Source organism: Fringilla coelebs (assembly GCF_963513975.1).
Source record: "Fringilla coelebs genome assembly, chromosome: 22".
In the NCBI taxonomy this organism is placed as follows: Eukaryota; Metazoa; Chordata; class Aves; order Passeriformes; family Fringillidae; genus Fringilla; species Fringilla coelebs.
The window spans coordinates 5,033,544-5,050,533 of NC_140048.1; the positions used below are offsets into that span (position 1 = coordinate 5,033,544).

At 40.0% G+C, this 16,990-nt stretch overlaps 1 protein-coding gene across 5 annotated transcripts in view; it reads right to left on the bottom strand.

The window, feature by feature from the left end:
* Window positions 1-448: 448 nt before the first annotated feature.
* Window positions 449-16,990, bottom strand: part of MTOR (mechanistic target of rapamycin kinase) — a 70,372-nt gene continuing 53,830 nt past the window's right edge. For 2 of the 5 annotated variants that reach the window (XM_084220116.1, XM_084220115.1), the window contains 22 exons: window positions 15,015-15,130; window positions 13,694-13,811; window positions 12,733-12,939; window positions 12,104-12,204; window positions 11,679-11,775; window positions 10,568-10,666; window positions 9,906-10,028; window positions 9,120-9,302; window positions 8,402-8,536; window positions 7,942-8,116; window positions 7,597-7,732; window positions 6,786-6,933; window positions 6,032-6,154; window positions 5,548-5,630; window positions 4,559-4,631; window positions 3,978-4,052; window positions 3,350-3,485; window positions 2,978-3,043; window positions 2,755-2,835; window positions 2,395-2,475; window positions 1,875-1,980; window positions 449-1,383 (listed from right to left, as the gene is read on the bottom strand). In XM_084220116.1, coding sequence (XP_084076242.1) covers window positions 1,368-1,383; window positions 1,875-1,980; window positions 2,395-2,475; window positions 2,755-2,835; window positions 2,978-3,043; window positions 3,350-3,485; window positions 3,978-4,052; window positions 4,559-4,631; window positions 5,548-5,630; window positions 6,032-6,154; window positions 6,786-6,933; window positions 7,597-7,732; window positions 7,942-8,116; window positions 8,402-8,536; window positions 9,120-9,302; window positions 9,906-10,028; window positions 10,568-10,666; window positions 11,679-11,775; window positions 12,104-12,204; window positions 12,733-12,939; window positions 13,694-13,811; window positions 15,015-15,130 — 2,478 coding nt within the window. In that variant the 3' untranslated portion in view covers window positions 449-1,367. Of the gene's footprint in view, window positions 1,384-1,874; window positions 1,981-2,394; window positions 2,476-2,754; window positions 2,836-2,977; window positions 3,044-3,349; window positions 3,486-3,977; window positions 4,053-4,558; window positions 4,632-5,547; window positions 5,631-6,031; window positions 6,155-6,785; window positions 6,934-7,596; window positions 7,733-7,941; window positions 8,117-8,401; window positions 8,537-9,119; window positions 9,303-9,905; window positions 10,029-10,567; window positions 10,667-11,678; window positions 11,776-12,103; window positions 12,262-12,732; window positions 12,940-13,693; window positions 13,812-15,014; window positions 15,131-16,990 lie in introns of all 5 variants that reach the window. The other 3 variants (XM_084220114.1, XM_084220112.1, XM_084220113.1) reach the window with 2 other exon arrangements.

The following is a 16,990-nucleotide window of genomic DNA, read 5'->3' on the forward strand; positions in this document are numbered from 1 at the left end:
CCCAGTCCCCTTGATAGCCACACCAATGCCCAGAAAAAGGCGAGGGCCAGCACCCAAATTCGTGACTGCCACCTGCCCATGTCCCATTTCTGGAGTGCAGCATTTGCACAAGCAGCTGGGGAAGCCCAGGGAACGCCGTCCAACCCTCCATGCTGTGCCCCGAGCCCAAGGAAGCTGATGTTCTTATCACACAGATGACATCACATCTTCTGGAAAACAAACATCTAGGGGTTGCATGGTCACAGTTTGTTTATATAACTGATAGACTTCATTCAGCTGCTGTCAGAAAGGAAATAAAGCCAATGACCTGAAGTGATGTACAAAAAGACAAATCAATGGCAAGAGGAATCTTAAAAAAATTTTAATCTGCTTCCCTGCCTAAGAAAGACTTAGGAATAAACAAGAACATAGCCAAAGTGTTTACATTTTGATGTAATTTATTGGCACAAAAATATGCAAATACAACATGGCATCTAAACATGGCTACTCTGTTGTATTTTGTGCATTGTTTTTAATATTTTTAATTCATAAATCATAACTTCACCTTCAATCTCATGTTTAATAACCATTATTTTCCGTTTCAAGTTACAACCAGTTCTCCCCCGCATCTGCCTCCTGTGCCAAACCCCAACTTTCCCTAGTTATTTCCCAACACTGCAGGAGGCTCTAAAGTGGTATTTATTTGTACCCTGCATCCAATGTACCACCAGTCACTCTGAACAGAGGCACCCTGACTTTGCCCAGGCTCAAGGCTTTCAAATCTTGGACGTACTCAAAACCCTGATCTAGTCAGAAACACATATCCTGAACTAGTGTAATGAGCAGATAGACAATTTCCAATTTTGGGGCAAGAATCAAGTTTGAAAACAAGGTACAGGAGGAAACAATGGTAAAATTCTATTTATCTTTCTTTCCAGTTATGCAGCTCCCCCCAATGCTAAATGGAGCCTCCTGCACAAGCGCATTTAGCTCACTGCACCCACATCAACAGGAATGACCAGGGCAATAATTAATCTGCAAGTTACTTAGTTACATTGCAAAGTGAGTGAAAACCCGTATAGTTATTTTCAATGGATCTCCAGTTCCCCAAAGACAAAGTGGAACCATGGACATCTGTGGTACAATCAGTCTTCACTGTCCTGGAAACCCAAATCAAGTGTTTTGTTTCAGACAGCTTGTTTTTCCAACAGCAGCTATACATTGGCTTACACCAACTTTTAATATACAATAACTCTTTAAATTTACATTTAAAAATATTTGACAAAGGCTGTATCTCAGTCCAACGTTCAATTCGTGTTTGCAGAAGAGCAAGTTTGGAGTGAAAAAGCCTCCAGAATAAAAGGCTGTGCGTACTCTGGAATCTCCTGTTACCAGAAAGGACACCTAAAGAAAATAAAGATATTGTAATAATGTTGACTTGCATGTAGTTTCACAAAGACAACACTGAGAAAGACTGAGATTCCATACAGACTAGGCACCATTTTAGCACAAGCAAAGTTGCCAGGTGATCTTTATCACTTTTAAACATTAGCAGGAAAGAGATCTATTTCCTTAAGCATAGTTCTAAGTTACCTAACTCTCAAAAACGACACTAAATCATCTTTGTTTCATCCTTCAGTGTAGCTGAAAGCACTGACCACCACATTCCTTATTTCAAACATTTAAAATGCAAAATCCTTTTCACTACTTAAAAACAGCAAATTTCCTAGAGGACTGTCTATATCTATTGCCATGGGCTTGCAGACTCTACCAGATCAGATGCAGTACGTGGTATGGCTCCTAAAATAAACTGCTCAGGTGAGGTTCTCTTTAGCAGTTCCCTGCTCAGACTATTCCAGAAGAGTTTTGCCAGGTTAGCTGAGTGACAAACTCACCATCCAATGTAGCACTGGCACAGGTTCTCATGAGAAGTTGCTTGTTTAATGAGCAGTTCTACTTGTGTGGGTACATCGAGAGTTTCGTCATGAGAGAAGTCTCGACCTTTGAAATTAAAAACCACAAAAGGAGTCAGAAATCCTGGTCCTCATCCCTTCAAGTACATTATCTGCCAGGTGGGGAGTAGTTTCTTAGAAACTTTAAAAGTGTAAAATTTTGCAACTAAATGCTGCAAAATAGGAAGCCAGGACAGTAGAAATTCAGCTTCCACTAACAAGCTAATACATGCAAAATATGAAGTCTTTGTAGTTACAAACACCTCTGTACTTTTCAAATCAGACTTATTTGTATCTAAATGCAGGCACAGTACTTAGGTTCTGGACAAAACCAGGAAAATGGCCTCATCCACTTAATCAGAATATGTTAAATTAAAGGTTTAATACAAAACACAAACACTAAGGATAGTGCTGATCCATCAGATTTTAAGTTTCTTTGATATAAACATAACTAAACACTCACCAGTGAGCTTATCTCGAACCCTGTTGATGATCTGAATTGCCTTCTTATTTAGAGCTTCTGGCTTCACCAGACCATCTCCTACTAAAAAAGAGAAATAGGACACAGAATAAGCACTTCATGTGAACAATAAAAGCATTGGTACTGCTGTTAGATGTGGCCTTTCCAAATACTATTTTGAGAACAAACCTAGATGCATTTTCTACAGATACAACTCTTTGTGGGAGTTGAGAACACAAATCTTTTTTATGCTGACAAGAGACTGTATCTGTCCCATCTCATATAATTGCATTTGGATCATGATGAAATTTTTTGATCTAAGAACAGTTTCTGGATCAGTATAGAAACAACAATGAAACTCACTGAAGGAATGGATGGATTCAGGCACTGTGGTTCCAGTTTTTTTATGGGCTGTCTCACCCAATTCCACACTGTCCAACATTTCTATTGAAAACAAGATGAAAACACAAAAGCATAAATGTGAAGCTGAAAAGCAGCTGAAATATTCTTCTGGAAACATTATCAAGACTGCTAATCAGCTAATTTGAAAAGCAGATTTGTGACATCTTCCATCTTTTCTACTCACCTACTGACTGACTGGTTGAGTAGGAGTCTGTTCTTGTTCGTGAGCGCTTATTGCCCTTCGTATTTGCTGCAAGAAAACAAGGAGTTGGGAAGGATGAACTGGAGTTTCAGTGTTTCAGAGCAAATCTGTCCACAAACAATACAGATTTCATTGCCTTTCTCCTTCTCCAGATTTGATGTCACCTGAAAATAATTTCTAACTCCTGATCACTGCTGTAATTTCATATTAAAATCCCTAAAACTGTGTGCACACAGAAATAGCACATGCAAACTAACAGTTTGATCAGATTGTTTGAAACCACACTGGATTTCAGGCTTCTGGATTTCCTGTATGCATATTCTCTTGCTTCACTATTTTATCAGAATCACTTACTGTCCATCAATCTCCAATTCAATAAGGGATCATACACAAAGGCTTCCAGCACAGCCATGACACTGTCCTTGTGCTCACGCAGCACTTCCATCACTGTGTGACACGTGATTCTATAGTTCCCATCCAGGCCTGTCACCTTTGGAAGGAAAAGAAGTCAAAGAATCAACCACTTTGTTCACTCTGCAAGTACAACCCCAGCACTCAGGTAGCAGGAAGCAGCTTTGAACTGGAGTTCTCTATGCTTAGTTCATTAAGAGAACAAGACATACATTAATTACAAACTAAGAAGCTCTCTTCTCCATGAGGATGAGCTTTGTAAAGTACCATGCAACTTACTGTGTCTGCTTCATATAAACAGCTATTTGAAATGAAGAAACTAAGGAAGGCCTAAGAAATTGGAGGAATTTCAGAGTAGTTATTTTCTAACTAAAAACTTGCTTTCCAGTGTAATGTACTGCAGATATCACAGGTGATGTTTTAACTCACAGAAAACCAAGCTGAAATATTAACATCTCAGGTTCTTAAGGAGTGGTAAAGTTTAGCCACAAGAAAAAAATACAGGAGAAACTGAGAAATGGTTGCCATTTTCTCTAGGAACAGTCTCCTCCAAATCAGAGGGAATGCTTACCTCCATAGCATTTGTCAGCATCCTTGTTAATCTAAATGGAATCTTCTCAGGGAACTTTTCTCTTGTCATTGCAACCTAAACACATGATGATGGAGAAGAAGTAAATTAATAGCTAACTTACTTTTAAAAAGTTATTAAGTACTGGGATCTTTTTGCTACAGTCTTGAATGTTTTATTCCAAATAGGAAATAAAGTCACAGCTTTTTGTTCCTCAGTTTTCACAAATTACTCGAAGAAGCTCGATGATAAACTTGATAACAAAGGGAAAACTCAAGCATGTGCCCAGCAACACAGACTGCCTATCAGCAGCTTAAATTGCTCCAAGAAATTTAATGGAAGTGATGTTAACACTTCTTTCCTTGTTCCAGTGGTCAGCTAACCCCCATGACGTGCTTCTGAGATAAAGTGTCTATTATTTTCATCCTGCCTGTAGATATATAAAGGGATGCTCAAAAGAGAGCCAAAGGGTTTCCCAGGATCAGACTCCAAGGTCAGTTTGTCCTGGCTTATAGATTAATTTCTGTTCCACCAGAAAGTGTGAAATATTACTGAAAATGTCATGTCCAAATACAAAGACTTACCTCAAAACAGTCCCCAAAGTCGATGTGCAGGATCTTTCCACTCAGTCTGTCTAACATCAGATTGGAAGGGTGTCTTTGGTGAAGGAGTGGGAGAAAAAACAGACCATTAGTGACAGACCATTACAAAACCCAAAGGAAATCACAGCAGCTCCAGTCTGAAAATATATTTCATGAGCAAGAACAACCAGTGGTAGCTTGCTTGTCTGAGATCTTCAATCTCAGGATGAACAGGAAACCTTCCTGACAGTGTGTTTTGTAATTACCTCTCACAAGTAAGAGAACTTCTCACCTTGGAAGATAAATAACCTCCTGGACAAGAATGATCAGTACATTTCTTGGATATTAATGTTTATGAATGTTTATTTTTCAGTTAGGATAAAATCTTCCACTTGTTTTATGCCTTTTTTTTTAGTGTAGAAAAATGTAATGCATTATGCTGCACTTGAAGTAACACAAATTGTTTTACCACCAACAGAGAAGAAAATCAATCCAGACTAGCAAAACTACAGTGCTGTATTCATGCTTATATCTTCCAATTTTGTCTTAATTCAGTTTTCAAAGGTTTATAACTTCCTGTTAGAGACTTTAAAGTTCAGAAATAAGAGCTCTTGCTATTAAAACATTTAAGGGTTTAGCTGTTTTTGCATTATAGATTTTAAATCAACTATATATTGTCTTTAAAAGCATTTTGGAAATTATATTAATAAAATGGGTGGAGAAAGATTTCCCATTCTGTGAAAAGGCAAAATTAGAACTTGTGGTCCTTAATGCAGTTCCATGTGTACTTGTACTCAAGATACACAAACTGCATCTCATACCTGCAGTGCTGAAAAGAACAGCAGCACAATTAAAACCTGAAAGATGATATCACTACAACTCAGTAGTAGCCACAATGGAAGATGTTATCACAAGAACAGATTCAGGAATGAACTGCCAGGCCATCACAATCTGTGCTTTTAAAGAAAAGAAACCTTTACAGCTTTACTTACCTGTCCCCAAGGCCCAAAATGTACCCAACCATTGACATGACAGCTAGTGAACGGGTGTAATTTGTTCTTCTGTCAAACCACACCTACAAGTGGAGACAAAACAGAAAAAGCCAGGCAGTTATGTTGTATGCTTCAGTTTGTATTATAATTGATGCATTAACCATTTTCATTTTGCACAAAGCAGAACTGGGATATGCTTAGATTCAGTACTCTGTAAGTTTCAGGGGGTTCAAACACCCTGTGCCCTTGATTGGATGTCTAAGTCATTAAGAGAATATATTCTGGGGCTTCTGCTTTTCTCTCCCCTGCAGAGTATATGGAGACTAAAATCTCCAGTCTTGTGCTTTGCTCTGAGCCTTGTGAGGCTCCTGGTGTGGGGATACATGTTCTGCAGTGATTCAGCTGGGGCTTAGGATAAACAAACTCCATCTCTCACTCATTCTGCAGAGAGGATAATTACACACTGTTCTTGTGTTGCACTCACCTCTGAGCTTGGACTTTTCAACCACAGCAGTTTGGCAAGGTCATCCCCAGCTGTGTTATTGACAGCATGTTCAAATACTTCTACTTTCTGCATCAGAGTCAGGTGGTCATAGTCTGGAGCCATCTATAATTCAGAAGTGACATTCAGCAAATTAAAAAGCCATCTCCAGTAGCTTCTGGTTGTACTGTGAGAAACACAGTAATCATAAATAATTTAGTATCAAGTTTATACTTAAATTATTTGTAGACTGACCAGTATGTTTCAAACACAGCAAGGTAATTTCACAACAGTGAAGAATTGTTTTTAAATGGGATAACAAATGATTTAGTATCCACAAAGTCAGTAGCCCAGAGCTCTATTTAACTAAAAAACTGCACAGGTAAGTATTTTTCAAAAACCATTATCCAAATAAGTCTTCTGGGTTGGCAAATGCTTTCCTTTTTGGCAGGAAATTTCAATTTTTCTAGCAGTGTTCAGTTTCTCCAACCTGTCCAATTTTGGTCCTGCTGCTCAGACAAAATGTTTTTAATTCCAGCAGCACAGCACCTTGTATGAGACACACCACAGTCATAAAAAATTCCAAACACAGTTACCAAATGGCAACAACTTGTGCTCACTAACTTATCTAAATATATTTTATTTATTGTAACAGTCAGAAAAGAGGCAGAGGAAGAAGCCTTGCACCATTTTGCTTCACCAAGACACTGGTGTGCTAAAAGAATGCCCCAAAAGCTGTGCCAGCTTTGCCCCTTACCCTCAGCATGATGCGATGCTCGATGTTGAGCAGGATCTTTTTCTTCTCCCTGTAGTCCCGGATGAGTGCGTGCAGTGTGTCACAGTGGGGCACCCAGCCAATCAAGCCTGAATTTGTAGACAGTGGAATAACAGCATATCTCTGGATGCTGTGGGGAAAAATGGAGAATCACAGCTCTAATTGTTGTATATTGTAACTTAATATTTGAGATACTTATAACAACTACTGTTAAATCTGATTCTGGTCCAAACTGTCAATAGTTGCTCTGCTTGTCTTTTCAAAGAGACTTCCAACATCCATTTTGCACAGATTGTTGCCAGGTAATCTACAGACAAGCTCAAAGTTGATGTGGTTTTCACTGAAAGGCTGCTTTCAGAAGGTACATGTTATGCCACCCACAATGATCTGTTATTTGCACAGGATATTTGATGTGTTCTTGCTTGAAAGACACTGCAGAACTGCACTCAGTGACTCTTCAAGCTATTTAGTAACTATAATAAAAATCTTTGGCAAAAACCCATTCTCAGGCTCCTAAGGCAGCGCTCAATGTGTGTTGAAATAGGCATTGCTTCAAAGGCCATAACAATGTACAAGATAGCACTTCAATTTAATAAAATAAACAATCGCCTCTGATACATTTCCTCCATGTTTGGATTCTATGAACGCTGGTTTTCTTTTTAATCAACTTAGTTCCAAGATTTGCCATTTCTTCCCAAAACCACTGCTTGTGCCAAGGTTTACTTGCAAAGCTTCACCTGTGTAAGGAGTCACACATGCACAAGCATTTTCAGTGATTACACAGAGCACACACCTGAGGTTTTTACGAAGAGAAGTTGGGTCATTTGCTAACAGAGTGTTGACCAACCCAAAAAGCTGCATCACTCTTTCATCTTGGCGAAGGTCTTCGTGACCTTTCAGAAGGAATACAAACTCATGCCCATTGCTTCCTGCAAAAGAATTAGAGCACAGAATTTATTCTCATTGAATAAACAAGAGTAAAGCCCAAAACTGGAAAGCGTGGCAGTCAGACTAATTAAGAAAAACTTCACCTGAAAGGAAAGGTTGTACAGGTTTTACCAGGTAAATATAGAGTTGGACCTAAAAGCAACAAGTGTTTAAATACTGGAATAGCAAAGTGAAAAGTGCTCTCTCTTACCCATTAATGTCAACTTCCTGGGTCGCTGCTTGGAGGTGATGACCTGCAGCGAGGGTGCGATGGACTGGATCCGTATGATGGGCTGGTTGGGATCGTACGTTCCTGGCACTGCCAATTCCAGGTCCCGGCACATTAAGAGTTTTGGTGACACGTACTGTAGCTCCAAAGAAGTGAGCTACCAAAACAAAAAGAAATACAACCCCTCAGAATTTCAGTTCAATCTCACAGAAGCATCTGAAGGGTTCATACTGCCAAGGGACCTAGAACAGTTCAGGCCATGACCAATATTTCAGGTACTTGCAGAAGTGCTGCATGAACACCAAATTTGCAGCAAACCCTATGCAGTGATTTCCAGAATACCTAATTAGTATGTTTTGAATAACCAGAAAACATAAAGCAAAGGTTGGTATTGACAGCTTGCATTGTAATACCCACAAAAGATCTGAATCTGCCCCCTCACCTGTGGCAGCTGCTTTGAGATCCGTCGGAAGACGTGATAATAGAGATCCCAAGCCTGAGTGAGGTCTTTGACATTTCCTGATTTCATATACTTCCTGCACCACTCTTGAGCTTCCATCAGATCTCTGCCATAGGCCTAGGGATTAAAACAACAGAAAAATGAATTTCAACAAACTGTAGTGTAACAGGTGGAGACCACTTAACACCTACACAGAGCATCAGAGTCTCTTTTCAAATTGCACTACAAATACTTGATCTCACATTTTTATAGCAGATCAGAATTTTATAGCATTTTTTATAGCTGATCCAGAAATTCCTGGATCCAAAAATCTGCATTGAATTTATTGAACAACATTTCTCACAAGTAGACTTCATTATAGGAGGAACTGAATGCTTAGAATCACCCTTTAACAGTAGGATTACAAGCTCAGTTAATTCTCTGTTATCTGTGCTAGTGCTTACTGCGAACAAAGCAGAATAATTAACAGCAGAGCAGTCATCCTTTTATAGTCCCTATCAGACACCCTGCCAATACAAGACTTCAGGGCAATTTGGACTACCATGGCCACTTATAGTCACCAAAAGTGACACAGATCTGAAGATAAAGATTTCAATAATGAAATCTGCAACTAACATAATGAGTCCCAAGAGATTCACTTTTTGTGTTAAATGGCAAAGGTTCTTGTAACACATCTGGGGCAGGTGCCATTTGCTGATACCTGATTGAAGGATGTCTCCTTTAAAGTCTGAGGACCTCTCTCCATCATTGCATGAAGTGGTTCCAGCACCTCAAACATTCCCTTTACATTCCTTTCTCCAAAATACAGACGAGATGCTTCTTCCAACCCTTCATGCCACATCTCATGCCACAGGATGGCCACACGAATCAGCTCTTCACTCACCTGTTTTAGGACAGAAAAAAAGATTAACATCTAAAGAAATCCCTGGGACTGGGTCCTGACTTAAAATTGCAAAACTCCTCTCTTCTCTAATGTTATGAAATATTTGTTCCTGGAAGCCAGAGGGAGCCACAAGAACTACCATAGTGATGGCACATTTTTTCTGTAAGAAGCTAACCAGGCTCTTCTCATCTTATTTGTTACCTTTGAAATTTTCTACATGCTTGTGCAGCTTGGCCTGAAAGTATTATTTTTCATTTATTCATAAAAATATTTATCAAATTAATTACATTATTCTTTCTATGCTATGCTCAATAAGTTTTGTTTCTACTTCCCATTAAGCAAAACCACCTCTTTAAGGAACAAATGTTTTTCATGTATTTCTTCTCTAAATTTACTCACAAGGAAACACAAAAATTCAGTGTGTGAATTATTGTAAAATGGAAGCATTCTCTGGAAATTACACTAATACTGTAACTTTTACCAGTTGCAAATACCTCAAATTAACTATACTTGAACAGAATCAACAATGAATATTCATTTTGTGTTACTATAACTGACATCCATCCATCCAACATAACACACAATGCCACACTGAGCACTCACCATCATTGCCTGCTGCACCAGAGTGTTGCTATGCTCACACATGTTTTTCAAGATCTTATTTGCAGCATTGTGCCGAGCAGTGGTCGTAGATTTGGAAGCCACAGTCAAAGGATAGATCAAAGCCTGCAAGGGACAGCAACCAATACTTTAGAACCCAAAGAAGAGCTACATAAACATTTAGCAAAGCATTAACAAACAGCAGCCTTAGGAGTCAGTAGGAGGAAGCAAGCTTGCTTCTGAAAAGTAGTGATAGGAATTTACTACTGAAAGTCTTCTGATCCAACAACAGGCAGTCAAGATTTAATTCACTGAATAGCAGAACAACATTGAGAGCCTCTTTCAAACTGGAAGAACAAAAACAGGTTTTAGGATTTTGTGATATTCCACACTGTGGAAAGAAATTTAGATAAAACCTGTGAGGAAGGTTCTTGGTAGTCACATACACACATTTAAGGTGATTTGCACTGCCCAGCAGACATTAAACTACATTAGACAAAGAGTTCTTCCCAAGCTGCGTGGCTCATTCACCTCCCTCCCTTTTTATGTGAAGTGCTGAGGTGAAAGCAGCAGCAACAGGAATGATGCCCATCCTCACTGCCATCACTTGCTGTGATTGCAGGCACAGCAGAGCTGTGGCAGTCCCTGCTCTGAGCCCAGCTCACCTGCGGGTGGTACCGCCCGATGTCCGTCAGCAGCTGGTGGATCAGCCGCCCCACCAGCGGGCGAGGGGTGTCAATCCTGGCTATCAGCTGGGGGATTACCTGGGAGCAAGGACAAGGAAAATAAACACTCCTGTCTAGAGTATGTGCAGGCAACCCCTGACGAGGGGAGAGAATGATGAGGAGGACTCCACTGATGATAGAAGGCAAATTAATTACTTTATTATATTCTATTATTCTATATTACATTACACTATATTACATTACATCTAAACTGAATCTGCCAAGCACTCAACTCTGCACACACTGCTCTGAATCTCGTGACTGTCAGTGACAGTTCTGACACACACACACACACACCTGGCCCTGACAGGCCAAGGAAACAAAACACCATCACTGTGGGTAAACAATCTCCATCTATTCTACTGTGGCACAAACACAGGCACAGCAAATGATGAGAATTGTGTTTCCTTTCTCTGAGGTTCAGAGAATGTGAAACCCAGAAATATTCTTGGGGAGAATTGTGCCTTGCTTTTTCTCTGTGAAGAGAAATATGGTGACACCTGTCATCTCATGTGTTCAGTGCCCCAGCTGTTCTGCCCTCTCCTAGAGGCCTCACAGGAGACAAGGAAGCCCACCACTCATTTTTGAGTTGGTCAGAGGGCAACACAAGGTTCCAAACAGAAATGCACAACAGTTCAATGAGATCACAACTGTTCTGTGCAAAACTGTTACAGGATCCTACTAAGGAAAAATGCTTCTTGAAGTATAATGCTTAAATAGGAAATAAAGTATTTTAAAATTTAACTACAAGAATCATTCTACAAGGCAATACTGAAATAGAATGTGAACTACATCAAAGCAGGACAGTGGTGTTTTACACTTGATCACCACTATTTTCATTCTTTCTCATTAATATGCACTAATCTGCATACAAATACAGAAACATTTCTCATTTTTCTGTACAAGATGCTTGCTAAATCAGTTACAGACTGCACTGCACACTGCTCTCAGCACTCACCTATGGAGGATTGTTTAGCAAGGGATCATAACAGATATCATGCAGCAAATCCCCAAACTACCCCCAGAACTGTGATTTCTCTGTGTTATTTACCTGCAGCCAAGTGTCTATTTGGATTGCCTTGACTCCTTCTACCAAAGCCTCATTCACATCAGGCCAATGACCATAGTCAAACCACAGAGTAAGGACTCTGAAAAAGAGAAACACTTTTGTTAGGAACAAACAAACGAACACACAACCAAAACAAAACAAAAACCACCAACCAACCAACAAATAAAACCCCACGACAAAAACCCAAACAAACAAACAAAAAACCCCAACCCAAAACCCATTTGCAAGGAACTTTTCTTCCCAGAACCCTCAGAAAGCAGGAATAATCCACCCAACAAGAATGAGCCTAGACCAAAGCATTCACTTAATTCAACCATAACAAAAAAGAGCAGAAATGTGTTCTACCTAATCTGAAACCACATGTTCTTATCAGCTGGATTTCATCTGCCATGGGCTTTATTATGTACCTTAGAGTGTCTTGCAGGTTGTTTCCTCGAGACAGAGAAATGGATCTGAAGAAACCCTGGACAGCAGGGACTGTGTACATCAAGAGGGTCTTGGATAAATCCTTTTGGAAAGAAACTGCTGCATTAGTTCTATGCAAGCACATCAGCCCACATGAATCCTAAACTCAAGAATGGGAAAGAGGAAATAATATATGGAAATATAGACCTAATCCCCATTGTAGCTGACTTCTGCTCCTACTCTTCACAGGACATGTTGCTCCTAGAATTTTATGTTTTCCTTGACTACACAAAGGTCTTTCAGCCTGGCAGGGAAAATGCTGTGAAGTGGTTTTATACTTCAGTTTGTTTGCAAAACTATGGACAGCAGCCTAAAAACTTACTCTAACTATATAGTAACTATAACTATATAGTAAAAACTACCACTTACTATAACTGGTAAATGAAAGAGATTCCTCAGAGTCCTCCATGAAGGGCCTAACCAGCAGAATTTGTTAATGCACTGTATCCCCTATCCCAGCCCCTTCAGGTCACAGCTAATAATCATTTGTGTTTACTCAGCCCATATTTTTTCCCTGTGTCTGAGCAGTAAGTACCAATCCCTCAACAAGAAGAGGGAGGCAGGAGGGTACCTCAGTGACTTTTTTCTGCACTGGGGATGGGATGGGACTGTTCTCAGTGCTCTCTGCATCACTCTCACTGTTGCTGCCCTCAGTGTTGGCGCTGGTGATGCTGGCTCCGCTCGCGTGACGGAGTTTCTTCTTCTCATCTCTGGCCTGGTTTTGATGTTTATAGTGAAGCACTGCTTCAAAGTTCATCACTGCCCAGGCATGCCAGGCCTGCCAACAGGACAGAACACAAGTCAGACTCCTTTCTCCTTCCTAAATGTTAGATACAATCCAACCTTTCTGTGTGCAAACAACAGCAGTAAGCAATATCCTGCAGATAACACAATGCTTTGATTTCTCTAATTGCTTGTAATTCAAACTGTCTCATTATCTTAAATAATATCATGCTGAGTTCTTGGCCTGGAACTCCCTGTTGAATATTAAAGCAAATGAGCTCTGTATCAAAAATTAAATTATATTTGCATATAGCTTAATTTTTCAAAGGCTTAAATGAAAATTAGTATGTTAGGACTCAGGGATGTGTAATGGGAAAAAATACAGGAGATGGCTGCCCCAGAGAAGATGTGGCACCAAATATGAATTGAAATATCACAACCACAAAATCAAAGGCTCTTTGGAGAATTAACAACAGGGCTACTTTCCTCATTCAAGTATACTGACTGAGAACAAGTTAAATTTTTCCATTTTCTTTCTCCTTCATTGCTAACTGACAACAGGAGAGTCTCAAAAGCAAGAACAGAAACTGAACTGTGGCCTAGTTTTACCAACCAGACAAAATTCTAAACAAGAATCTCATGGTTGCCTTGGGCCACTTTCTCTGTTTTTTGGTTCTGTTCTGTTTTTTTTTTTAAATCCTACTGGCAGTAACAAGGCAGACAGTTATAGGAGGTCCTTCCAATGAACACCTTCCTTTCCTGTACGATGGGATTTGATAAAATTGATCTGGAAACTTCTCTGTAATGACCTTGTACCAGTTGCGATCGTGCTCCGTCGCAGCACTGTAGTATTGCAGGACCTTGGGGATGGTGCTCTCATTGATGCCTTGCAGGTTCAGCTGCCACTCACCCAGTTTCAGGAAACACCTAGTTAAGCAAAGGGATTATTGATTCAAAACCTAAAATGAAAACAAAGCCTCTGGATTAAAAGGCTAACTTGCTGTCTGGAGTCTAAAAGACATTCCATATGGTGAATCCACTCAGGTAGCCTCTCCTGCAGGCTGGATAAAAGATTCAAAATATCTCCAGCTTGCTTGTAGTGTGGAACTAACTAGTTGAAGGTTTAATTTAAAAGGAAAGATGGGGATCAAACTTTTTTCCCTCATCTGTATAAGTTATAAAAATAAATGTAAGAAGTAGGTAACAGCAACATTGAAAGACTTCATCAGTCTGTGCTGATAAAATGCATACACATGTGCTGCTGAGCTGTGCATTCACCATATGAATGAGCCTTCAGGGGAGAACACTGACAAACAAACAGTGGAAACACAGAGGAACTGCTCTTCCTCCAGCCAGAACCCCATTAAGTCATTCCCTCCTAGAGGAAAGGAAAAACAACATATTTTTATTGCAGCAGGGTGGGGCTGTCAAGGTTTGCCCAAAACTTAATACTTTGCTCCCTGAGCAGCTTTAAATGCCACAGTTAGGACATGGCTGTCCTTCCTGTATTTTGAGCTTTTCAGAAAGCACTGTGCAAGACAAATACTGTATGCAATCATTGCAAATTTGTTTTCCATTATAGTCACTGAAAAAAATAAGACAACCAAGGATTCCCATCCTCATAAAAGCAAACCTTCATTAGAAAGCACTATGCAATTTTCAATTTAAAAATCCAGATCTGGCACCTACAGATCCACAGAAAAAAATGGAGAAAGGGTTTTTATGCAACAGTATTGTAAGACAGCATCACATGCCAGGCACCTACTGCCCAAAGCACTGCTGTTGTGCTTGGCAGCCTGTGTACTTCATAGATATGCCAGGCCTGTGGGAAGTGGTTCTTTCCTACTGAAAAGCAAAGAAACAGACATGCTGAGAGCTCTGCTTCTGCCAACGAGCACAGTGCTGGAAAAATACAACCAGGCACCAGCAACAAATATAAGCTTGTTTAGGCTGATGTGCCCCAGTAACATTTACTGAATATTACATATGTAATACCAAAGCAGCTAAATGAGAAATCCTCTTCTCGTAACCAAAGCATGAGTTTTGTCTGAAATGTGTCACCCCCAGGGACCCTGCAGCCCAGGAAAGGCTCCAGTTTGAGTCTAGAGCTAAAGGGTGCCCCGTGCTGACCGTGCCATGAGCTTGTGGAGCTCCTGCTTGTGCTGCTGGTCCTCGGTGGCGATGGCGTGCTGCGCCTGCTGCTGCATGGTCTGCACAAAGTGCTGCATGTGCTGGAAGGCATCAATCTGCAAGGGATGGAGGCAGTCAGCACCACAGGGCTTAGACACCATCTCTCAAGGCAGAAAGACAATGTGAAATGATTTTCACAGAAATAAAAACATATGGTTTTGTTTTTGTTTTCTTTCAAAGCTTTTCAGCTGTTAACATCCCTCTAAAGTCATTTTACACTTTAAATATGTTTAAATAAATGAAGAGGGTAGCCATGATATTTCTGAAAAATCCTTTCCTTAGGATTTTTCCTCCTGAGAAGCTGAGAGGCCTCAGGAACAAAATGCAAACAATGATTGTCTGCTGCTGTGGGATGCAACAGGTGGATCTGGGATTGGTCTCATGTGGTTGTTTCTAATTAATGGCCAATCACAGTCCAGCTGTTCAGACTGTCTGGGTCAGTCACAAACCTTTATAATTCTTTTTCTATTCTTAGCTAAGCCCTCTGATGAAATCCTTTCTTCTATTCTATTTTAATATAATATATATCATAAAATAATAAATCAGCCTTCTGAAACATGGAGTCCACGTTCTCATCTCTTCCCTCATCCTGGAACCCCTGTGAACACCGTCAGAGAAGAGGTTAGAGATTCTTATTGTCTCTGAAATTGCTAAACTGAAGAACAAATAACTGCATCCTTCCAATGCCAGGCACACCTTCACTGTCAGGCAGACAGAGCTAAAGGTATGACTGACCATAACACATGATCTGCAAGATCTCCACTCCTTGTGGCCAAAGCCACGAGGTCACCTGTACAGGGACAAAGCTTCAAGAGCAGAGAATGTCCTGCTACTGTCCACCCAGTGTGAGATACAGAGATATCTCATTTTCACCTGAGCATGAACTGAGCCTGGCAATTGCAACAATCAGATGTTTATAGCTTACAAACTGCATCTGACCAGGACAATACTGAACAGGCAGGATCACAAATCCAGAGAAGCCTACCTATAATATGCTATGGGCAGACAAAAAAACCCCAAAAACAACAACAACAACAAAACCCCAAAAACCCAAACCCACAAAAAAACCCAACCAAACCCAAGCCCCTCCCCCCCAAAACAAAAACAAATTAAGAAACCAAAAAACCAAACAAAAAACCAAACCCATGACAATTTGAGAAAATAATGCCTGAAGGAAAACTTGCAGCTTTCTGATCTTCCCTCCTAACCTTTCAGCTTTGTCTGGGCTTGAAGTACACTCCATGAGTTGTTTCAACAAATTAAAGTCTAGATTTCTCCTAAAGTTTTTGAAGAAGTTCAAATGTGCATTACTCCTTTGCCAGAATATTATACAGGGCAGTAGTGCTAAAGGAATTTTCACTACCAAATACTGAGGGAAAATATATTTTTAAAATTCCTTGGAAAGTATTCTGGGGTAGGAGAACCCAAGAATGAAGAGAAAAACGTATGCACGCTTCACTGGAAAGAATTCAGAGTAAATCTCCTGCAATCTGCAAGGTCATTTCAGGTTAGGAACTGCAGAATATGCAGTTAGAAGCCTAATTTATTTCTGTGTACCTATAGGAATGAGCTAGAGACAAAAACCACTTGAGCTCAAATGCCTCATGTATCCTGTTCAAATATCAGCATGCACAACTCAGTGCTGAGGAAAAAGGGTGAAAGAAAAGAAAAGAAAGGATCATACTCATAACATGAACATGGTGCATCCAGCCCAGGGTGAAATAAAATAAAGGATCATACTCAAAACATGAATATGGTGCATTCCATAGCTGGTAATCCAGACAGAAGGGACTGGGGGGTGGTGTAAATAACAGTCTTATAAATAGTTATGCTAGACATCCATTAAAAATAGACAAAATGTATTGCCAGACAGAATTACTACAGAATCTAGATACACCCAACAATCTGGCCTTCAG